This window comes from Prinia subflava, chromosome 2 (assembly GCF_021018805.1).
Source record: "Prinia subflava isolate CZ2003 ecotype Zambia chromosome 2, Cam_Psub_1.2, whole genome shotgun sequence".
NCBI lineage: Eukaryota > Metazoa > Chordata > Aves > Passeriformes > Cisticolidae > Prinia > Prinia subflava.
Window position 1 is genome coordinate 113,046,698 of NC_086248.1, and position 17,152 is coordinate 113,063,849.

Consider the following 17,152-nt stretch of genomic DNA (forward strand, 5'->3'; position numbering starts at 1 on the left):
CCTGTTCTCTACCCTTTCATTGTTGTGCCATGGCACCTGATGTACTTTTAGTTTCCTTGTCTGATCCTTAAAGGTTAAGTTATCTACAGGAAAAAAACCTGTGGCCTGGCCCTAGCCTGCTGTAGGAAAATTGACTTAGGAGATAGGCAGAAGTTTCCTGCTGGTTGTGTCTTTGTGGAGCCAGAGATCACCACAGTCACTGCTCCAGATGAGGATTTCCCATCCTGAGGAGCTTCCTGAGCAGAAGGAGCAGGTATCCTGTCTGGTCACCTTCTCCACCTCTTCCTGCTGCTGTACCTCCTTCCATCTTCCCAGTCACGTGTGAGTATTTTTAAGTATTTGGCTGCCCTAAAACTATAATATATTATAGATTACAAGCAAGGATACTGTGAAGTTTTTTGGTCTATCTGGCTGCTCTAAATTAAGCAGCCTTGTGGTTCTGTGGTGCAAGTGTTTGCTTGTTTAAAAAACCAATTAAACAACAAACCCACCACCAAACAGGACCTTGTCTCAAAACCATCTACCACCAGCAAAGACCAACCATATCTCAGAGTAATAAACAATAAGGCAGCCCAAAATTTTTCTCCTTAACACCTGCACATCACTTGACATTTTGATTCCTTTTATGCCTTATAACTCAAGCACAAAGCTATACTTGGCCAAAATGTGATCCTCTTCAGCATTTTTCCACTGGACTTTTGCTAAGCCATATGGCAATAGTGAAGGAAAATTAGTCTTGCAAAGAACTGGTTACCTTGAGCCCAACTAATTTCTCTTCAGAAATTATCCTCAGCTCATTTTCTACACATTCCACTGCTTAAATCCATTTAACACAGTTACCTGAAATGGCTTTTGGTAATTTTCTTCCATAGCTAGTCTTCCATATTCTGTAAACAACTGAGAGAAAGAGCAGTGTAAGGGGGTGCCACATAGAAAACACATTTTCCTGCTGTGAAATATTCTATTATGCCACTAACAAATGAAAGCATTCAATCTTGTATCTGACTATAGGTTGAGAATGGCAAACAAGCCTCAATAATGAGCATACCAACCCCCAGTAAGACTCAGGTAGGAGACAAGATTCCCACAGGCTTCACAGTGCTGTTCCTGAACTGTCACCACCCTGCAGTTTTCAGTGGGAGCCTTGTGGGCTATTCCCAGAGGAAAGCTGCTGCATTTCTCACCAAGCCAGCCTCCAGCATTGCTTCCCAGGCTCAGGAGGTAAGGCTGTCTAACATTCACCCCTTACTTCCCACAAAAGGTTTATTCCTGGAAATGCCAGGGAACGTGGCTCTGGCCAGTCTAGCAGACATTTAAATACGAGCCAAGTTCAGCAGCTTCTCGGATCTCTGCTTCAGCCCCTGACCTTCACTAATGATTGTTCCTTCCCTGCAGCACAAAGGCAGGTACCAGCTGTCTCCTCTTGCTGTTCCACCACCTTCAGCACCAGCAGCAGCGTTCCGTGCTGCCCTGAGCAGCAGGACCCCTCTGCCCCCGCCCTCAGGTGAGAGCTGTGAGGATGAGGAGGGCTCAGAGCAGCCCCAACAGTGATGGTGATGAGAGGGCGGCTCCTCCCGAGGCTGCTCGAAGAGGGGTTCCCTCAGCTCCCTTTGCCATGGAGCTGCTGGAGGAGAGGGGTTTGTGCTGGACTCCCAGGGGTGTCTCATGGAGCGATGGTGAGAGCCTCTCCTTGGCTCTGGGGGAGCAGCTGGATGCACTTGGATGTGGGGCGTTGCTTGAAGGAGGTGCTGGTGGCAAATCTTTGTGCTAGACAGGGCAGCAGCAGCTGAGCTGCTTGAATTGAGGGTAACCCCCGTATTTTTATCATGCTAAGGTTTAAAGTGGCTGCAAAGCCCCGTTATTGCTCTTTTTAAAGGGTTTGAATTGAGGCAAAAATCTCCCTTTTCCCATCATTGGAGAGATTTAATGTGAGGAAACAAGCTCCTTTTCTGTTCTTGTCGGGGATTAATTTGAAGAGGAGAATACCTTTATTGGCCGTGGTATTGGTTTAGGGTGAGGTGAGCGCTCACTGTTGCCTCAGATTCAGGGCTTGAATTGAAGGAAAGCTCAGCTTTGGCAGCATTTGGAGGGTTTAAATTGGGCTGTGCTGCTGCGTTTGAGGCGTCTCTGCCCCGGCCCTCGAGGGGAGCGCTCCCAGCACATTCATTCCCTGGAATTGCCCAGCTGGAACGGGAATGTCACGTTGTCTATGTGGGTTTTATACAATATTACATTCTATATGGTGTTTTGCTTTATTTGTTGGTATTTATTTTGTGTCATTTGGGTTTGGAGTGAAGATAACAGATGAATTTGTTTGTAGTTGAGGTAGAATTAAGTTAAGTAGCTTTTTAAAATAGACTTCTGAAATGTATTATTTGGTGTGGGGTTTTTTTGGTTTTGTTTATTGTATGTAAGGGTTCAGATTGGTAAGGCCTGGTGGAGCTTTGGATGTTTTGTTAAATGCAGTTTTTAATTTTTAAAAGTTTGTGTTTAGTGGTTTTAAGGCGGTATTTAATAATTTACTGTGTAGTTTTACTCTGTTTGTAGATGGTGTGTGATAAGGGATGTGGTCTATTGATTTAATGTTAAGCTTCTTAGTGTAGGTGTTGATCAGGTTGTGTTTGATTTGAGTTTTGTTGATTTTTTTTTTGGTGATGTGTTATATTTTTAAAGAATACATTTTCTAAGATTTACAATGGTGTAATGGGCTGTAGCGTAAGGTATAGGGCAGGTTTTTATTTATTTAGTGGTGGCTTTTATTAAAGTGAGTATGTAGTGTTGGTTTTGGTGGGTCTGAGGTAGTGTAGTTAATTTGTTAGGGTGTATTAATATTTTTAATTGTTTACTGTATTATAGGGGTTTATTTATTTGGCTTGATTGCAGTATGTTCTATAGTTACAAATAATTTGGGAGATATTGTTTATGGTTCAATTGATCTTTTGGGTTTGTGTGTATGTATAGGTGGCATTTTTGTTTGGATGGTTTGAGGCATTATGGGGTTATTGAGTTAGGAATTTTTGTGTTATTTTAAGTTTGGCTTTTGGTTTGGTTTGGGTTTTTTTGTAGTTTGATTTGTTTGTTGTTTTGGTGGTTTTTATTACTTTTGTTTTTGGGAACATGGGTATTGATATGGTGGATTTTTTTTAGGTAGTTTTTTGGGGGTAGTGATGCTTATTTTTTAGTTTTCTAGATTTTTTCATGTTTTTAATTAGTTTGGTTAATTTTATAGAGTATTGGTTATTATTTTGGAGTTAGTGTAGAGACAGATTTTTTTTTTAGTCATGTTTAGGGTCCGTTGTTCAGTTTTGAGCTTAGTAAGTTGGTTTGATTTATCTTTACTATTTCTTGTGATTTGTTATGTGGGGTTCTAGATGGTTGTTTTTTATTTTTGCTTCATTTTTATGACAGGAGTTGTTAGTGAAAAGAGTGCAGTGTGGTTTGTTTGCTGGCAATTGGTTGTATGGTGGAGTTTTTTACTTTGTGTTTATTTTAAGGGTTTTGTTAATGAGACTGAAGTTTTTAATTTTTGGCTAATTTGTGATTATTTTAAAGATTTTAGGGAGATTTAGATATTTTGTGTGAAGAGGGTAATTTGTTTGTTTTATGTGATGTTGGTATCGTGGAGGGTAGAGGGCATTTCTGTTGTAGTTATTTTGGATGTTTGAGGGGTTTTGGCACTTTTTGTTCCTCGTGCACAGTCTGTGTGATGCTAACATTGCTCCTTCTCTTCCCAAACAGGGAGTTTGAGGAGGACAGAAGTCTTTGGATGGATGGAAAGGGGAACACCAGGGAGAAACTGCTGCTTGTGTCCTCAGGGAGCAGTGGGACGAGCCCGAGAGAAATCTTGGCTGCTGGAGGGATCCTCGTGTCCCCTCTGGAGTGAATCCCTGCTTTGCAGCACGAAGTTTGCACGCATTTTGCTGCCGCTTTGGCTCTCAAGAACTGGAAATGCCTGGATTTCTGCGTGGTTTCCCCAGGTTCTCCTATTTAGCAGGAGCTGCACGGTGAGGTCGGTGTTCTGAGGGAGGCCCTGGCACAGCTGCCAAAGGCCGGGAACGTGGAGTGTGCAGGGAGCATCCGGGGGGCTTCTCCCCCCTGAGTTTCTCCCGGGGTGTGCTGCCTGCACTGCTGGATGTTGGACCCGGCTTTGGGCCGTTCTCCTGTGGTCCCAGCTCCGAGTGCTGCCCCTGTGCCCAGCCCTTGCCGTGTGCCGGCACCAAACCCGGGCAGCGCAGCCGGGGCTGCTTTTGCAGCCCTTTGGTGCCACGGGCGGTCCCCGATTGCCGGAGCTCCCCGGCACCCGGCCTGGACTCACTCTGTGGGGGGGCCTGTTCCATCTGCCTCAACCGAGGACGTCCTGCCCAGGTTTGACACTTGACTCCCGTTGTTTTTCCTCTTGCAGGCAGCTGGCAAAAGAGGAGAGAGCCCCTGCGAGGCAGAGCCCCTGGAAGGCCCTGTCCTGGTCTGAGGTTCCCACTTTTCTCTCCGACGCCCGGGGAATTGCTTGAGCAGAACCAGAGAGGGTCCATTTCATTTCCTGCCTTTTCCAATAAATGGTGACTTTCAGCTGGAGTGTGCTCCTGGTGTCATCCTCCTCCTCCTACTCCCTGGATTTGTAAATAAATGTCCTGATTTTGGCCAAGTAGAATTTTGTTGTTCCAGGGACTGTGGCTCTTTTGTTTCATTGAGACTTCCCAACTCTGCTGAGAGTTTCAGATGTCAAATACAAGTAAGATTGGAGTTTCTTGGGATTGTTACTCACACAAAATAGGGATCATTCTTGGACAGGAGTAACTTGACAGGTTTAATGCCGCTTCCCTTTAAAATCAGAGCAGGGGAAGCAGATTTGAAATCATCATTCCATGAACTTGCACCAAATTCCTCCAAAGTTGCAAAAGTTTTCCGTGTTAGCAATTCCTGAGCTTGTTTTCCAGGCAAGCTGGGATTTAGATGTTCTTTGTTCCTTGGATTTGCTGGTTTTCCTCTCTCTGATTTTAGTAAGGGAGTATTTATTTTTTCATATTTTCCATGCTAATTGGAATTTTTGTACTACTTAGGGCACATTTCCAAGGAAATTTCCCAAATTGATGTTGGTAAATCAGGCATTGTTCAGCACCATATGCACAGAATTCTGTAAATTCCCAGGAAAACTTGCTAAGTGTTTAATTGCCAGAATGAATCTCTTTGTAAAGTTGAATTTTCCTGCGTTTTTAATTCCATGAAACCCAGTAAAACTTAAACCCTGGCCTAATTGCTGTTCCTTGGGCACAATGGGATGGTTCTTTGCTGCCTTGGCACATTTGGATGTTCATCCCAGGTGAGCTTCTAGCTTGAATAGAATTTGTTTCCAAGTAAAACTGGGGGCTGTCTAGAAAACCTGAATTTGTGGGAGGCACTGGGTTTGTTTTCCTTATCCCTGCATAATCAAGAACACTCCTGGAGCTGTGTTAGGCAGTGGAAGGGGGGGAGAGCTGCATTTATTGAATTCATTTTTTTTCTTGATTGATTGTTGTGTTGTTTTATTTTTCATGCTATTTTATTTTATTGTGTTTTATTTTTTCATGTTTTTGTTTTCTTTTGTATTTTTAAAAGGTTTTTATATTCTAATTCTATATTTTTAATTTTCTAATTTACTTTTCTTTTTTATTATTTTACTTTTTACTTTTTTAATTACATTTAATTTTTATTTCTATTTTCATGGGGGTTTTTTGTATTTTAAAATTTTTATTTTAAGTTTTTATTATTTTAATTTTTACTCTTTTTTTCACTTGAAATTTTTATTTTATTTTTAAATTTTTATTTCTTTTTTTTTTATGTTTTCTTTGTTCTTTTTTTTTTCCTTACTCTTTTATAGCCCGAGTAGGTGGAAGTTTTCCTGTTGGCACCAAAGAAGTGAACAAATGACATCCATGTCCCCTGCATGTTAAAAAAGCCTCTGTGATTTCTGCAGAATTAAAAAACCTGAGTGGAGAAAGCTGTAAACACCCTGGGGCCATTTTTTGCCTTTTTACCCCCATCCTTCCCATTTACAGGATCAGCAGCAGGAACTTGAAGTCAGGTGTATTTCAGAGGGAACAGTAAAACAAAGCAGTCTTTTAATTTTGGGGTGGTTTTTTGTATTTATTTATTTATTTTACTTTTGAATTATTGTTTTTTTTTTCATGCCATTTTATTTTATTCTGTTTCATTTTTTCATGTTATTTTTTTGTTTTGGATTTTTTAAATGTTTTTATATTTTGTTCTTTTTTACCTTTATACTTTAATTTTATTTATATTTTTTAATATATTATTTGCTTATTTATTTTTCATATTCATTTTTATTTTTTATTTTTTACTTTTATTTCTAATTTTTTATTTAATTTTATTTCTTTCCTTGTTTTTCTGTTCCTATTTTATTTTTACCTTCTTTTTTATTACCTTTAAATTTCATTTGATTTGTAATTTTTTAGTTTATTTACTATTTTCTCTATTTTTATCTCATTTTATTTGTTCCTCTTTTTTTGCTCCTTTTTTTTTTCCTTACTCTATTATAGCCCAAGTGTGTGGAAGTTTGGCTGGTGGGAACAGAGGAGGTGACAAATGAAATCCGTGTCCACTGCACGTCCGGATAGAATTGAGAGTGCAGTTAGAGAAACCTCTGTATTTTCTGCTAAATTAGAAATCCTGAACAGAGAAAGAGAAATTATACCAATATTATTTTAATTTAAAACCACTTTCCCCCTTAGGAAACCAGGCTAATGTAATTCTGCTTAATTGTGGTGCTGATGTGTTATGTTAATGAATTAAGAGAGTTTAAAACATAAAGAAATAGACACGAATTTTGAAAAATAAGTACAAAAATATAAATATATATAATAAAAAGAGAACTATAAATATGAAAAATAATATCATGAATATACATAAATACAATATATAATATTACTCATTGCATATATTATTACAATATTCTATATATTATATTCACAGATATGAATAGAAAAAATACATGGTAATGATAAAATATAAAGATAATTAAATATAAATAAATTAGGGAATATAGCTTAAAGCAGAGGGGTTTTTCGTTTGAATTTGCTTGGTGGCAGGGGTCTTTTAGTTGTGGTTGGGCAGTTATTTTAGGGGGTTTCTGTGCACGTTCTCTTCGGGGGTTCCTTTCTGCCGGGCTCCAGGACACGATTTACTCGGGCACCTCCGTAAAAACCGGGGGGCAACCGGAGGTGCCACAACAAAGATGGCGGCGCAACCGGAAGTGGTGTCACCCACAACCAAGATGGCGGCGAAGAGTAGCGGAAGTCATGTGATGCCACGTTCAAGATGGCGGCTCAGCGCGCTGCCTTTGACCTTCCAAAGATGGCGGCCAAAAGGGCGGGAAAAATACAAGGACCCCGGAGGCGTCTACCCGACTGCCTGTTCAAAACACCGATCACGGAGCCGCCCAGGCACAATTTTCCCTGGCGCTTCCCGGTGGGAGGGAACTGTCTGCGCACTCTGCCGCGCCGCGGTGCGGTTCCGGAAGTCATTTTGGTCAGGCTCCTGAGAAACCGCTACCCGGGGGCCTTCGCGGGTGCCACAAAAAAAATGGCGACTCAACCGGAAACGGCTTCACCCACAACCAAGATGGCGGCCAGAAAATACCGGAAGTCACATGACGCCACTCTCAAGATGGCGGCTCGGCGCGCTGCTTTTGACCTTTCAAAGATGGCGGACAAAAGGGCGGGACAAGCACAATGACTCGGGGTTTCTCCTCCCGGCTGCCTCCGCGGGACCCCGAGCACCAGCCTGGCCCGTGGAGCTTTGGGTGTTTGTTAGATGCAGTTTTTCATTGTTGAAAGCTTTTTCTGTTCAGTGGTTTTAAGGTGGTTTGTGACATTTCACTCTTTAGTTGTATGCTGTACATGGTATGTGATAAGGGATGTGGTCTATTGATTTAATGTTCTGCTTCTTAACGGAGGTGTTGATCAGGTTGTGTTTGATTGGAGTTTTGTTGAGGGTTTTTTTTGTGGGGTACTTTTTTTTTAAAGGATATGTTTTCTAATGTTTACATTGGTATAATGGGCTGCAGCATGAGGTTTTCATGCTTGGTTTTTTTGTATTTTTTAATTTTTTTTCCTTTTTTCTTTACTCTTTTTTTACTTGAAATTTTTATTTTATTTTTAAATTTTTATTTTATTTCTCTTTTTTTTCATGTTTTCTTTTTTCCTTTTTCTTTTTTTCTTGCTCTTTTATAGCCCAAGTGTGTGGAATTTTGCCTGTTGGCACCAAAGAAGTGAACAAATGACATCCATGCCCACTGTACTTTAGAAAAGCCTCTGTATTTTCTGCTACATTAAAAAACCTGAATGGAGAAAGCAGTAAATGTAAAATGTAAATGTAAAATGGCCCTGGGGCCATTTTTTGCCTTTTTACCCCCATCCTTCCCATTTACAGGATCAGCAGCAGGAACTTGAAGTCAGGTGTATTTCAGAAGGAACAGTAAAGCAAAGCAGTCTTTTAATTTTGTAACTCTCCAAACCTCACCGTTTGGTAACAAAGAAATCCAAAACAAAGCAAACAAACAAAAAAACAAAACAACCCCAAAACCCCCTCGCCCAAAAGAACACAGAAAGAGAAAATATACCAATATTATTTTAATAAAAATAAAACTCTTTATATTATTATATTATTATATTATTATATTATTATATTATTATATTATTATATTATTATATTATTATATTATTATATTATTATTTTAATAAAAATAAATTCTTTCCCACTTAGAAAACCGGGCAAATTTAATTCTGGTTAATTGGGATTCTGCAGTGTCAGGTTAATGAAGGCAAATAGTTTAAAATATAAATAAATAAACATGACTTGAAAAAACATTATATAAAAACATAATAAAAATAGAAATATAAACTATGAAAAATACTATCAAGAATATCTATGCTATATATATTGTGTATGTTGCTATGATATTCTATATATTATGTACATAGATATGAATAGATAAGATAAATGGTAATGATGAATATAAAAATAATAAAGATAAAGAAATAATGGAATATAGCGTAAAACAGAGGGTTCCTTGGTTTGAATTTGCTTGGTGGCAGGGGTCTTCTAGTTGTGATTGGACATTTATTTTAGGGGGTTTCTGTGCACGTTCTCTTCGGGGGTCCCTGTCTGCGGGTCCCCGACGGGCGGGGAGCTCCGGGCCCGTCCCAGTGCTGCCGCCCTGCGGACACAGCGCGGTACTGCAGCTCTGCCCCATTCCCGTCCCAGTGCTGCCGCCTTGTGGACACAGCGCGGTACTGCAGCTCTGCCCCGGGCCCGTCCCAGTGCTGCCGCCTTGTGGACACAGCGCGGTACTGCAGCTCTGCCTCATTCCCGTCCCAGTGCTGCCGCCCTGCGGACACAGCGCGGTACTGCAGCTCTGCCCCGGGCCGGGCCCAGTGCTGCCGCCCTGCGGACACAGCGCGGAGCTGCAGCTCTGCCCCGGGCCGGGCCCAGTGCTGCCGCCCTGCGGACACAGCGCGGAGCTGCAGCTCTGCCCCGGGCCCGTCCCTGACTCGCGGGGGGCCCGCGCTGCGCGATCTGCGGCGCCCCGCTGCGGCTCCGGCCGCCATTTTGATCAGGCGCCTGAGTACGGCAGCACCCGGGGGCCTTGTTGCTGCCACAATCAAGATGGCGGCTCGGCGTCACGGCGGTGACCTTCCCAAAATGGCGGACAAAAGGGCGGGAAAACACAAGGACCACGCGTGTGTCTACCCGGCTGCCTGTGCACAACCCCGAGCACGGCGCCGCCCGCGGGCAATTTCTCCACGGTGTTTCCCGGTGTGCGGACACGGATCCTGGGGTCGGCGGCTCCGCGGGTGGGTGGGAGGCGGGCGGGCGCCACGGGCAGTGGCGAGGACGCCCCCTTCTGCCTCGGCCGCCATCCCCGGAGCGGCCCCGCGCCGGGCCGTGCCGGGCCGTGCCAGCCCGAGCGGGGCTGCGGTTCTGTCCCCGGGAGCTGCTGCTGCTGCACAGCCGGAGCCCTGTCAGCCTGCCGGGAGCACCTGCAGGCCGAGGGGAGAGGGGCGGGGCCGGCCCGGAGAGAGGGGCGGGGCCGGGGCTGTGTGAGGCGGGGCCCGAGGGCGGGGCTTAGGCGCGAGGCAGGAGGCGGGGCCGGGCGGTCCTGGGGGCGGTGCAGGGGGCGGGGCCTCAGGGGCAGGTCCGGCCCCGGCTCAGGTGTGCGCGGCCCCAGAGCGCCTGCGCGGGGCGGGGCCGAGGTGATTTAAGGCGCGGTAATTGCCTTGGCCGCCATTTGCTCACTAGGAGCGCGTTGTGTTCGGACGCTGCTGTCCGGGCTCCGCAGCCCGGGACGGGACGCGTTTCGCCTCCTCTTCCTATTTCCCCCTCTACCCCTCCTTCCTCCTCCTCGTGTTCCTTTTTTTTCTGCTCTTTTCCCCCCTTTCTCTGTCCTCCCCAAAGCGACCCCTTTCCCTCCCTTTCAGCCCTCCCCTCCTGTCCCCCTCTCTACGCTTCCTTCCTCCTCTCCATATTCTTCTCATTTCTCCCCTAAACACTTCCCTCTCTCCCCCCAACCCGACCCCCCCACTCCTTCCTCTCCTGTCCCTACCCCGTTACCCCCTCGTCTTCCCCCTCTCCCCCTCCTCTGTCCGTTCTCTCTCTTCCCCCCACCCGTCCTTTCCCTTCCCCTGCCGCTTCCTCCACACCCCGAGCCCCTCCCTGCTCCTTCTCATCCCCTGCTGTCCCTTCTCTCGTCCCGTCCTCCCCTTTCCCCCTTCTCCCGCAGCCGCGGGGCTCGGGGTGCCGGAGAATAAAGCCCAGAGGGCCGGAGCCCGGCGCCCCCCGCCCTCGCTGGAGCCCCCACACGGGGCCGGGCCCCCTTGGCCGGTGTCCCCATGCGGTTCGCCTGAGGGTGAACACGGGTGACACCGCCGGGGCTCCGGCTGTCCCCACATCCCACGGGAGCCCCCTCCTTAGGAGGGGTCCCGGGGTGGGGGTCCCGGGGTGGGTTTGGGGGGGGGTCCCCTGCTTAGGAGGGGGTCCTGGGTTGGGGGGGTTAGGAAGGGCCCTCTCCTTAGGAGGGGGTTCCTGGGGAGGGAGATGGGTGGTGGGGTTGGGGGGGCCCCCTCTTTAGGGAGGTGGTCCCGGGGTGGGGGGGTGCGGGTTGGGGGAGGTCCCCTCCTTAGGAGGGGGTCCCGGGGTGGGGGGTGTTAGGAAGGGCCCCCTCCTTAGGAGGGGGTCCTGAGGGGTGGGGGGGTTAGGGGGTCCCCTCCTTAGGAGGGCTCCCGGGGTGGGGGGTCCCCTCCTTAGGAGGGGGTCCTGGGGGGGGAGATGGGTGGTGGGGTTGGGGGAGGCCCCTCTTGAGGGAGGTGGTCCCGGGGTGGGGGGGTGCGGGTTGGGGGGCTCCCCTCCTTAGGAGGGGGTCCCGGGGTGGGGGGGTTAGAAAGGGCCCCCTCCTTAGGAGGGGGTCCCGGGGTGGGGGGGTTAGGAAGGCCCCCTCCGGAGGAGGGGGTCTCTGGGGTGGGGGGGGGGTCAGGGGGGCCCCCTCCGGAGGAGGGGGTCCGGGGTAGGGGGCGGGGCGGAGGGGGGACCACCCCCCCCCTCCAGTCCCCGCCCCCCTCCCCTGGACCTCCTCTTCCGGGGGGCCCAACCTGATCCCCCCCACCCCAGAGACCCCCTCCTCCGGACCGGGGCCCGGGGGGGGGGGGGGGAGGGGGGGGCGGGTGGGGTGGGGGGGAAGCAGGGGGGGTCACGTCACTCTGAACTGTGAACACATAGAGACCACCGGACAAACGAACGGCCCCTCCCCTCCTGCCCCCCACCCCACCCGCCCCTCCCTCCCCCCCGGGCCCCGGTCCGGAGGAGGGGGTCCCGGGGAGGGGGCCGGGTTGGACCCCGTCCGGGGGAGGGGATCCGGGGGCGGGGACTGAAGGGGGCGGAGCCCCCCTCCACCCCGCCCCCGGACCCCCTCCTCCGGAGGGGGGCCCTCCCGACCCCCCCCCAGGGACCCCCTCCTCCGGAGGGGCCCTTCCTAACCCCCCCCACCCAGGGACCCCCTCCTAAGGAGGGGGCCCCCTAACCCCCCCACCCCGGGACCCCCTCCTAAGGAGGGGGCCCCCTAACCCCCGCCCCGACCACCCCGGGACACCCCAGTGTGATGTAGGGAAAGCCGGAGCCCCGGCGGTGTCGGGCCGTGTGTTTGACCGGTATGGGGACACCCGCCGGGCGGGCCTGTCCCCGTGTGGGGCTTCCAGGGAGGGTGGGGGCGCCGGCTCCGGCCCTGTGGGCTTTATTGTCCGGCACCCCGAGCCCCGCGGCTGCGGGGGAAAGAAGGAGAGGGGAGGATGGAGGATGGGAATAGGGGGGCAGACGGGGTGGTCGGGGCAAGGACAGAGGGCAGGTCGGGGTGCTGGGGTGTGCAGGGCAGCAGGGAGAAGGGGCAGGGGAAGGAATGGTGGAGGAAGGAGAAGGAGGACTGAAGGCAGGTGAGGGCAATTGGGAGGGAGAAGGGGAGCAGGGAGAGGGAGCAGGGGGATACGGGGTTCGGGGGAAGGAATGGTGGAGGAAGGAGGAGGAGGACTGAAGGCAGGTGGGGGGAACTGGGAGGGAGAAGGAGAGCAGGGAGAGGGAGCAGGGGGAGCCAGGACTAGGGGGAAGGAAGGGTGAAAGGCGGTGGGGCAGGATAGAGGAGTAGGGTAGGGTTGCGGTGTGTAGGGGGATAGGGAGGGGGGGTGGGGGGCGAGGGGTCCGGGGGGGGAAGGAGGGGAGGGCTAGGGGGGAGAGGGAGGGGGGGGTAGGGGGGGGGAGGGAGTAGGGGGTGGGGGAGGGGAGAAAGGGAGGGGAGAAAAGAGAGCTATAGAGAAAAAGAAGCATAGAAGAAAAGAGGTATAGAGAAAGAGAAATATAGAGCCAGAGAAAGAGAAAAAGAGAGCCCGGCCGCACAGCATCCTGCCCCTCTGAGAGCCGAGTGGCAAATGGCTGTGGGGCGTTGCCCCGCGGTTTAAATACCTCCGGTCCCGCCTCGCGCAGGCGCTCCGGGGCCCCGCGCACCTGTGCAGGCCCCGCCCCCATACCCCCGGCCCCGCCCCGCGCAGGCGCTCTGGGGCGCCGCGCACCTGTGCAGACCTCGCCCCCGGGTCCCGGGCCCCGCCCCTACAATTGAGCCGGGCCCGCCCCGCGCAGGCGCTCTGACGCCCCGCGCACCTGTGCAGGCCCCGCCCCGCCCCCGCGGCCCCGCCCCGCGCAGGCGCTCTGGGGCCCCGCGCACCTGTGCAGGCCCCGCCCCCATACCCCCGGCCCCGCCCCGCGCAGGCGCTCTGGGGCGCCGCACACCTGTGCAGGCCCCGCCCCGCCCCTACAATGGAGTCGGCCCCGCCCCGCGCAGGCGCTCTGATGCCCCGCGCACCTGTGCAGGCCCCGCCCCGCCCCCGCGGCCCCGCCCCGCCCCCGCCCTTCAAGGGCGGCTCAGTCGCTCCGGCCCCGCTCCGTGTGCGGATGCTGCTCTGGGGATGCTGCGGGACCATCGCTCGGAGCGCTGTGCGGAACCCCAACCCGGGGGCTGCTCCCGGTGCTGCGCGGAGCCCGAGGCGCAGAGGTAGGAGGAGAGGTCAGCTCCGGCTCCTGTCCGTGTCCGCTGGGGGTCCCGAGCGGTGCCGCCTCTCCCCCGGCCGGCAGGGCACGGATCGCAGGACGGCGGCGGGATCGGGCCCGGGATGGCCACGGGCAGCAGGAGCCGCTCTGGGACGGGCACTGGGGCCGAGCCCGGCGCTGCCGCTCCTGCTCCGCCTGCAGCTGCTCTGGGACTCCGGGCGCGGTCCTGCCGCGGCCGCAGGGAACCGGGGCTCTGCCGGTAACCGTGCACGGCAGAACGGCGGCGGCGTTCCCTCGTGCAGACGCTGGATCGCGGCTGGGGCACGGGGAACACCGTGCCAACCCTGGCACCCCCTAAATCCCGCCGCTCTTGGTGCCCCCGTCCCGCGGGTACCGCCTGTAGCCCCGCGGGTGTGCAAAGCCCCCGCTCTGTCACCCCTGAGGCCACCGCACCCCTCAGGGGACAGCAGCGCCCGGCTCCCCCTTCCCCGTGTCCGCACACGCTGCGGGCCTTCACCGGCCGCACCCCTGTGGAAGGAGCGGGGCTGGAGCACCGTGGGCGGGAGCCGCGGCCCCGGGCACGGCTCCGCTCAGGCTGCTTCTCCAACAGCTGCCGGGTGAGGTGTTCCCCCTCCCCCTTGCTCTGCAACTCACACTCTGCAGTGACAAAACCTGTTTAATTCAACTCCGCTGAGAATGTTCCTCTTGATTTGCAGCTCACAGGACACACTGAGGCCGGGAGGGATCCTAAAATCTGACTCTCCAGCAAATGGACCCTTTGAGAGTTGAGCTCAGAACGCTGGCATCACCAGGACTCTGCTCCAACCAACGGAGCCCATCTCTGTGTCACAGGGGTGGATCTCCCTAGGATGGGAATCCTTGGCACCACCAAGGGAAGTGCAGCGCCTTCTTTTCTGCTTAACCTGCTCTATGCACCAGCCCCTGGCATGGCTCTAGGGCAGAACTAACATGACAAAACTCCTCCAATAACACTGATTTCCTGCCCTTTCCAGGATTTACCCAGCAACCATCCAAGTGCTCTCGCAATGTCTCTTTCCAGGCTGAAATGCGCAAGACAAGTCCTGAGCCTTCCCTGGTTCCACAGCCAAAGTTCTGGAGAGAGGCAGGGCTGGTCCCACCTGCAGAGGGACGTTTCCTGCAGGTGAGTGTTGCCAGGCCAAAATGATGGCAGCTGCTGAGGCTGGGGCTGCAATTCTGGCCCAGAGCTGCACAGAGGCCCCGGTGCCCCCCCCCTTGCTGCCAGCAATGCTCCTTGGTGTTTCCTGCACGTGTCTTGGGTGGCTGGAAACGCAGGGAGGAGAGAGGCCGGCAGCCCCAGCAAGGCAAGCAGCCCCTCTTGCCCTTGGGATGTGCAGGGGAGGAGCTGTGCCCACAGTGTCCTGCCCGTGGCCCGCAGCGTGCCAAACACACGCCCCAGGGATGGGCACTGGTGTGCTCAGACACTGCTGGCACAGACACGGCTGAAGGGCTGCCCGCAGCTCCTGGGCCAGGGGCTGCTCTCCACAGGCACCAGGAGATGCTTCAGCCCGGACAGAGGCCACCCACAGCCCAAAAGCAGCCCAAGGAACAGCTGCCATTGCCTGCCCATGGTTTGCAGAGGGGCTCAGACAGCAATTCCCCGTTCTGACCTCCCGGAGCTCCCACACGGCTGCCAGGTATGTCCTGGCCACCCCAAATCCCCTTCCTTCCAGCCTGAGGACATCATCCATCAGCAGCATTAAAGCCAAGGCAATCTTCCCTCACAGAATTTAAATCCCAAGCAATAGCCCTCGGAGATACCTTAAAACGGAAGGTTCGCACGGATGGAGTTTTGTTGGGATGAAGTTTGGAGCTTTTCGTGGAGCCAGCTGGAAGTGCAGAGGTGATGGGAAGCTTTTGCAGGTGGGTCCCACTGCAGGTGTGCTGAAGGCAGGGATGTGCAGCCCTTTCCTGAGGTAAAGGAACTCCCAGAGGCACTGCTGGGGCTCTGAAAGGAGCTGAGCTCCTGCAGGCAGAGATGTCCTCCCGTGGGCGCAGGGGCTGCCTCAGCACGGGCCGGGAGCGCGTCCGGCCACCGCCTCCTCCTGCTGTAAAATATCAACGGGAGCCCGAGCTCAGGGGGACGGGATCAGCTGAATTCCAGGGAGCTCTGTCAAGTGACCCCCCCCAGGGGATGAGGGTTAGCATCAGCCAATTCTATGGAATAGAAACCCCTCCTGTCCCCATCCTGCTGAGCTTCCTTGGAAGCTCTGCTGCTTCCTGACACAGCTGGTGTTCGAGGGGCACGGGAATAACCACGCTCCATGAGGCCCTGTGGGGTTATTCCAGTGGGAATTGAGCAGGGAATTCGGGGCTGTGGGTATAATTCCTCTGAACTAGCTCCCCCCTCCCTTTGCTGAACTAGCAAAGGTGACAGTGAACCCCAAATCTGGGCACCACACAGAGAACAATCTTTGTGCTGCCCTGTCAGCTCAAGGCCCTGGGCTGGGAAGTTTTGGGAGTCAAAGGTACGGAATTATACAAATCACAGCAACTGGCATCACCCAGAGGGACAATCCAAGTCCCAAACAATTCCTCCACAATCTGCTCTGGGGGAGCAGACCCTGTCTCTGCCAGGAGCTCTGACTCTGTCTCTCCAGCCAGCTCGGAGCAGTGTCAGGGCCTCCATGAGGGCTTTAAAATCCAAATAAACCCCCAATCCCATAGAGCGAACAATCCAAATAAAGAAATGCATTGTTGTCATCAAGAGCTCAGAACTCTGTTAAGAATTCCATGACAACAAGGTAATGGGATTCCCAGGAGTCTCATTAATGCTCTTGATTTCATTTTTATGTCTTTTTAATCCCTCCTTTGGCAGCTTGTAAAACTTACACTGGAATTTAGAGGTCAGGCAGGGTTGGCTTTGGATTGACCTTCACCTCTGGTCCCACTTTGTGCAAACACAACTTGGGCCAAGGTGATTGGACATGTGACCTCAGCTTTTCACTCCAGAATATCCCCTTCTTGTTCCCTGGAGATGAAGTTTTTGCTCCAGACTCTCCACTCCTCCCCTCCATTTGCCCTCCAAGCGCCCGCTCCGTTCCCCACGGGTGCCCTGGTGACACCAGGGAGGTCCCTTTGCCCACAGAGCCTTTCTCCTGCCCCTGTCCAGCCTGAGGCCTCTCCTCTGCTCGCTCTTTCTGCCTCGTCCCACACGGAGCCTCTTCTCCCTTCCCCGCCGGCCGCTGCCAAGGAAGGAGGACACAGCGAGTCCCGAGTGCTGAGCCCTCACCGCCACGCCTGGAGAGCCCTGCCTGCGGTCCCGAGGGGCCTCGCATTGCCCAGGGAAATTGTCTGCTGGGCTCCCTCCACCTGCCTCAGCAATGCCCTCCAAAATGCCACCTCACTCCCCTTGATGTCCTCTCACCTTCTCCTACACAAACGCTTCCTGTGTCCCCTCTAAATCACACCAGGTTCTCAGCTAAATGAATGGCATGACCTGTGCCTGCTGCTCATCATTCACCCGACCAAAATCAAGAGCAAATGTCGGCTGGGCTTTAAGGACTTGAGATAACTTTGAAGCAAAATGAATCAC

The 17,152-nt window shown here is 52.3% G+C and overlaps 1 protein-coding gene across 1 annotated transcript; it reads left to right on the plus strand.

The window, feature by feature from the left end:
* The first annotated feature begins 18 nt into the window (after positions 1–18).
* On the plus strand, positions 19–6,274 carry LOC134547561 (uncharacterized). Its single transcript, XM_063391668.1, has 4 exons — positions 19–1,221; positions 1,396–1,504; positions 3,739–4,009; positions 4,403–6,274. The coding sequence occupies exons 1-4, from the start codon at positions 1,039–1,041 to the stop codon at positions 4,506–4,508; spliced, it is 669 nt and encodes a 222-aa protein (XP_063247738.1). The 5' UTR covers positions 19–1,038; the 3' UTR covers positions 4,509–6,274.
* The last annotated feature ends 10,878 nt before the right edge of the window (positions 6,275–17,152 follow it).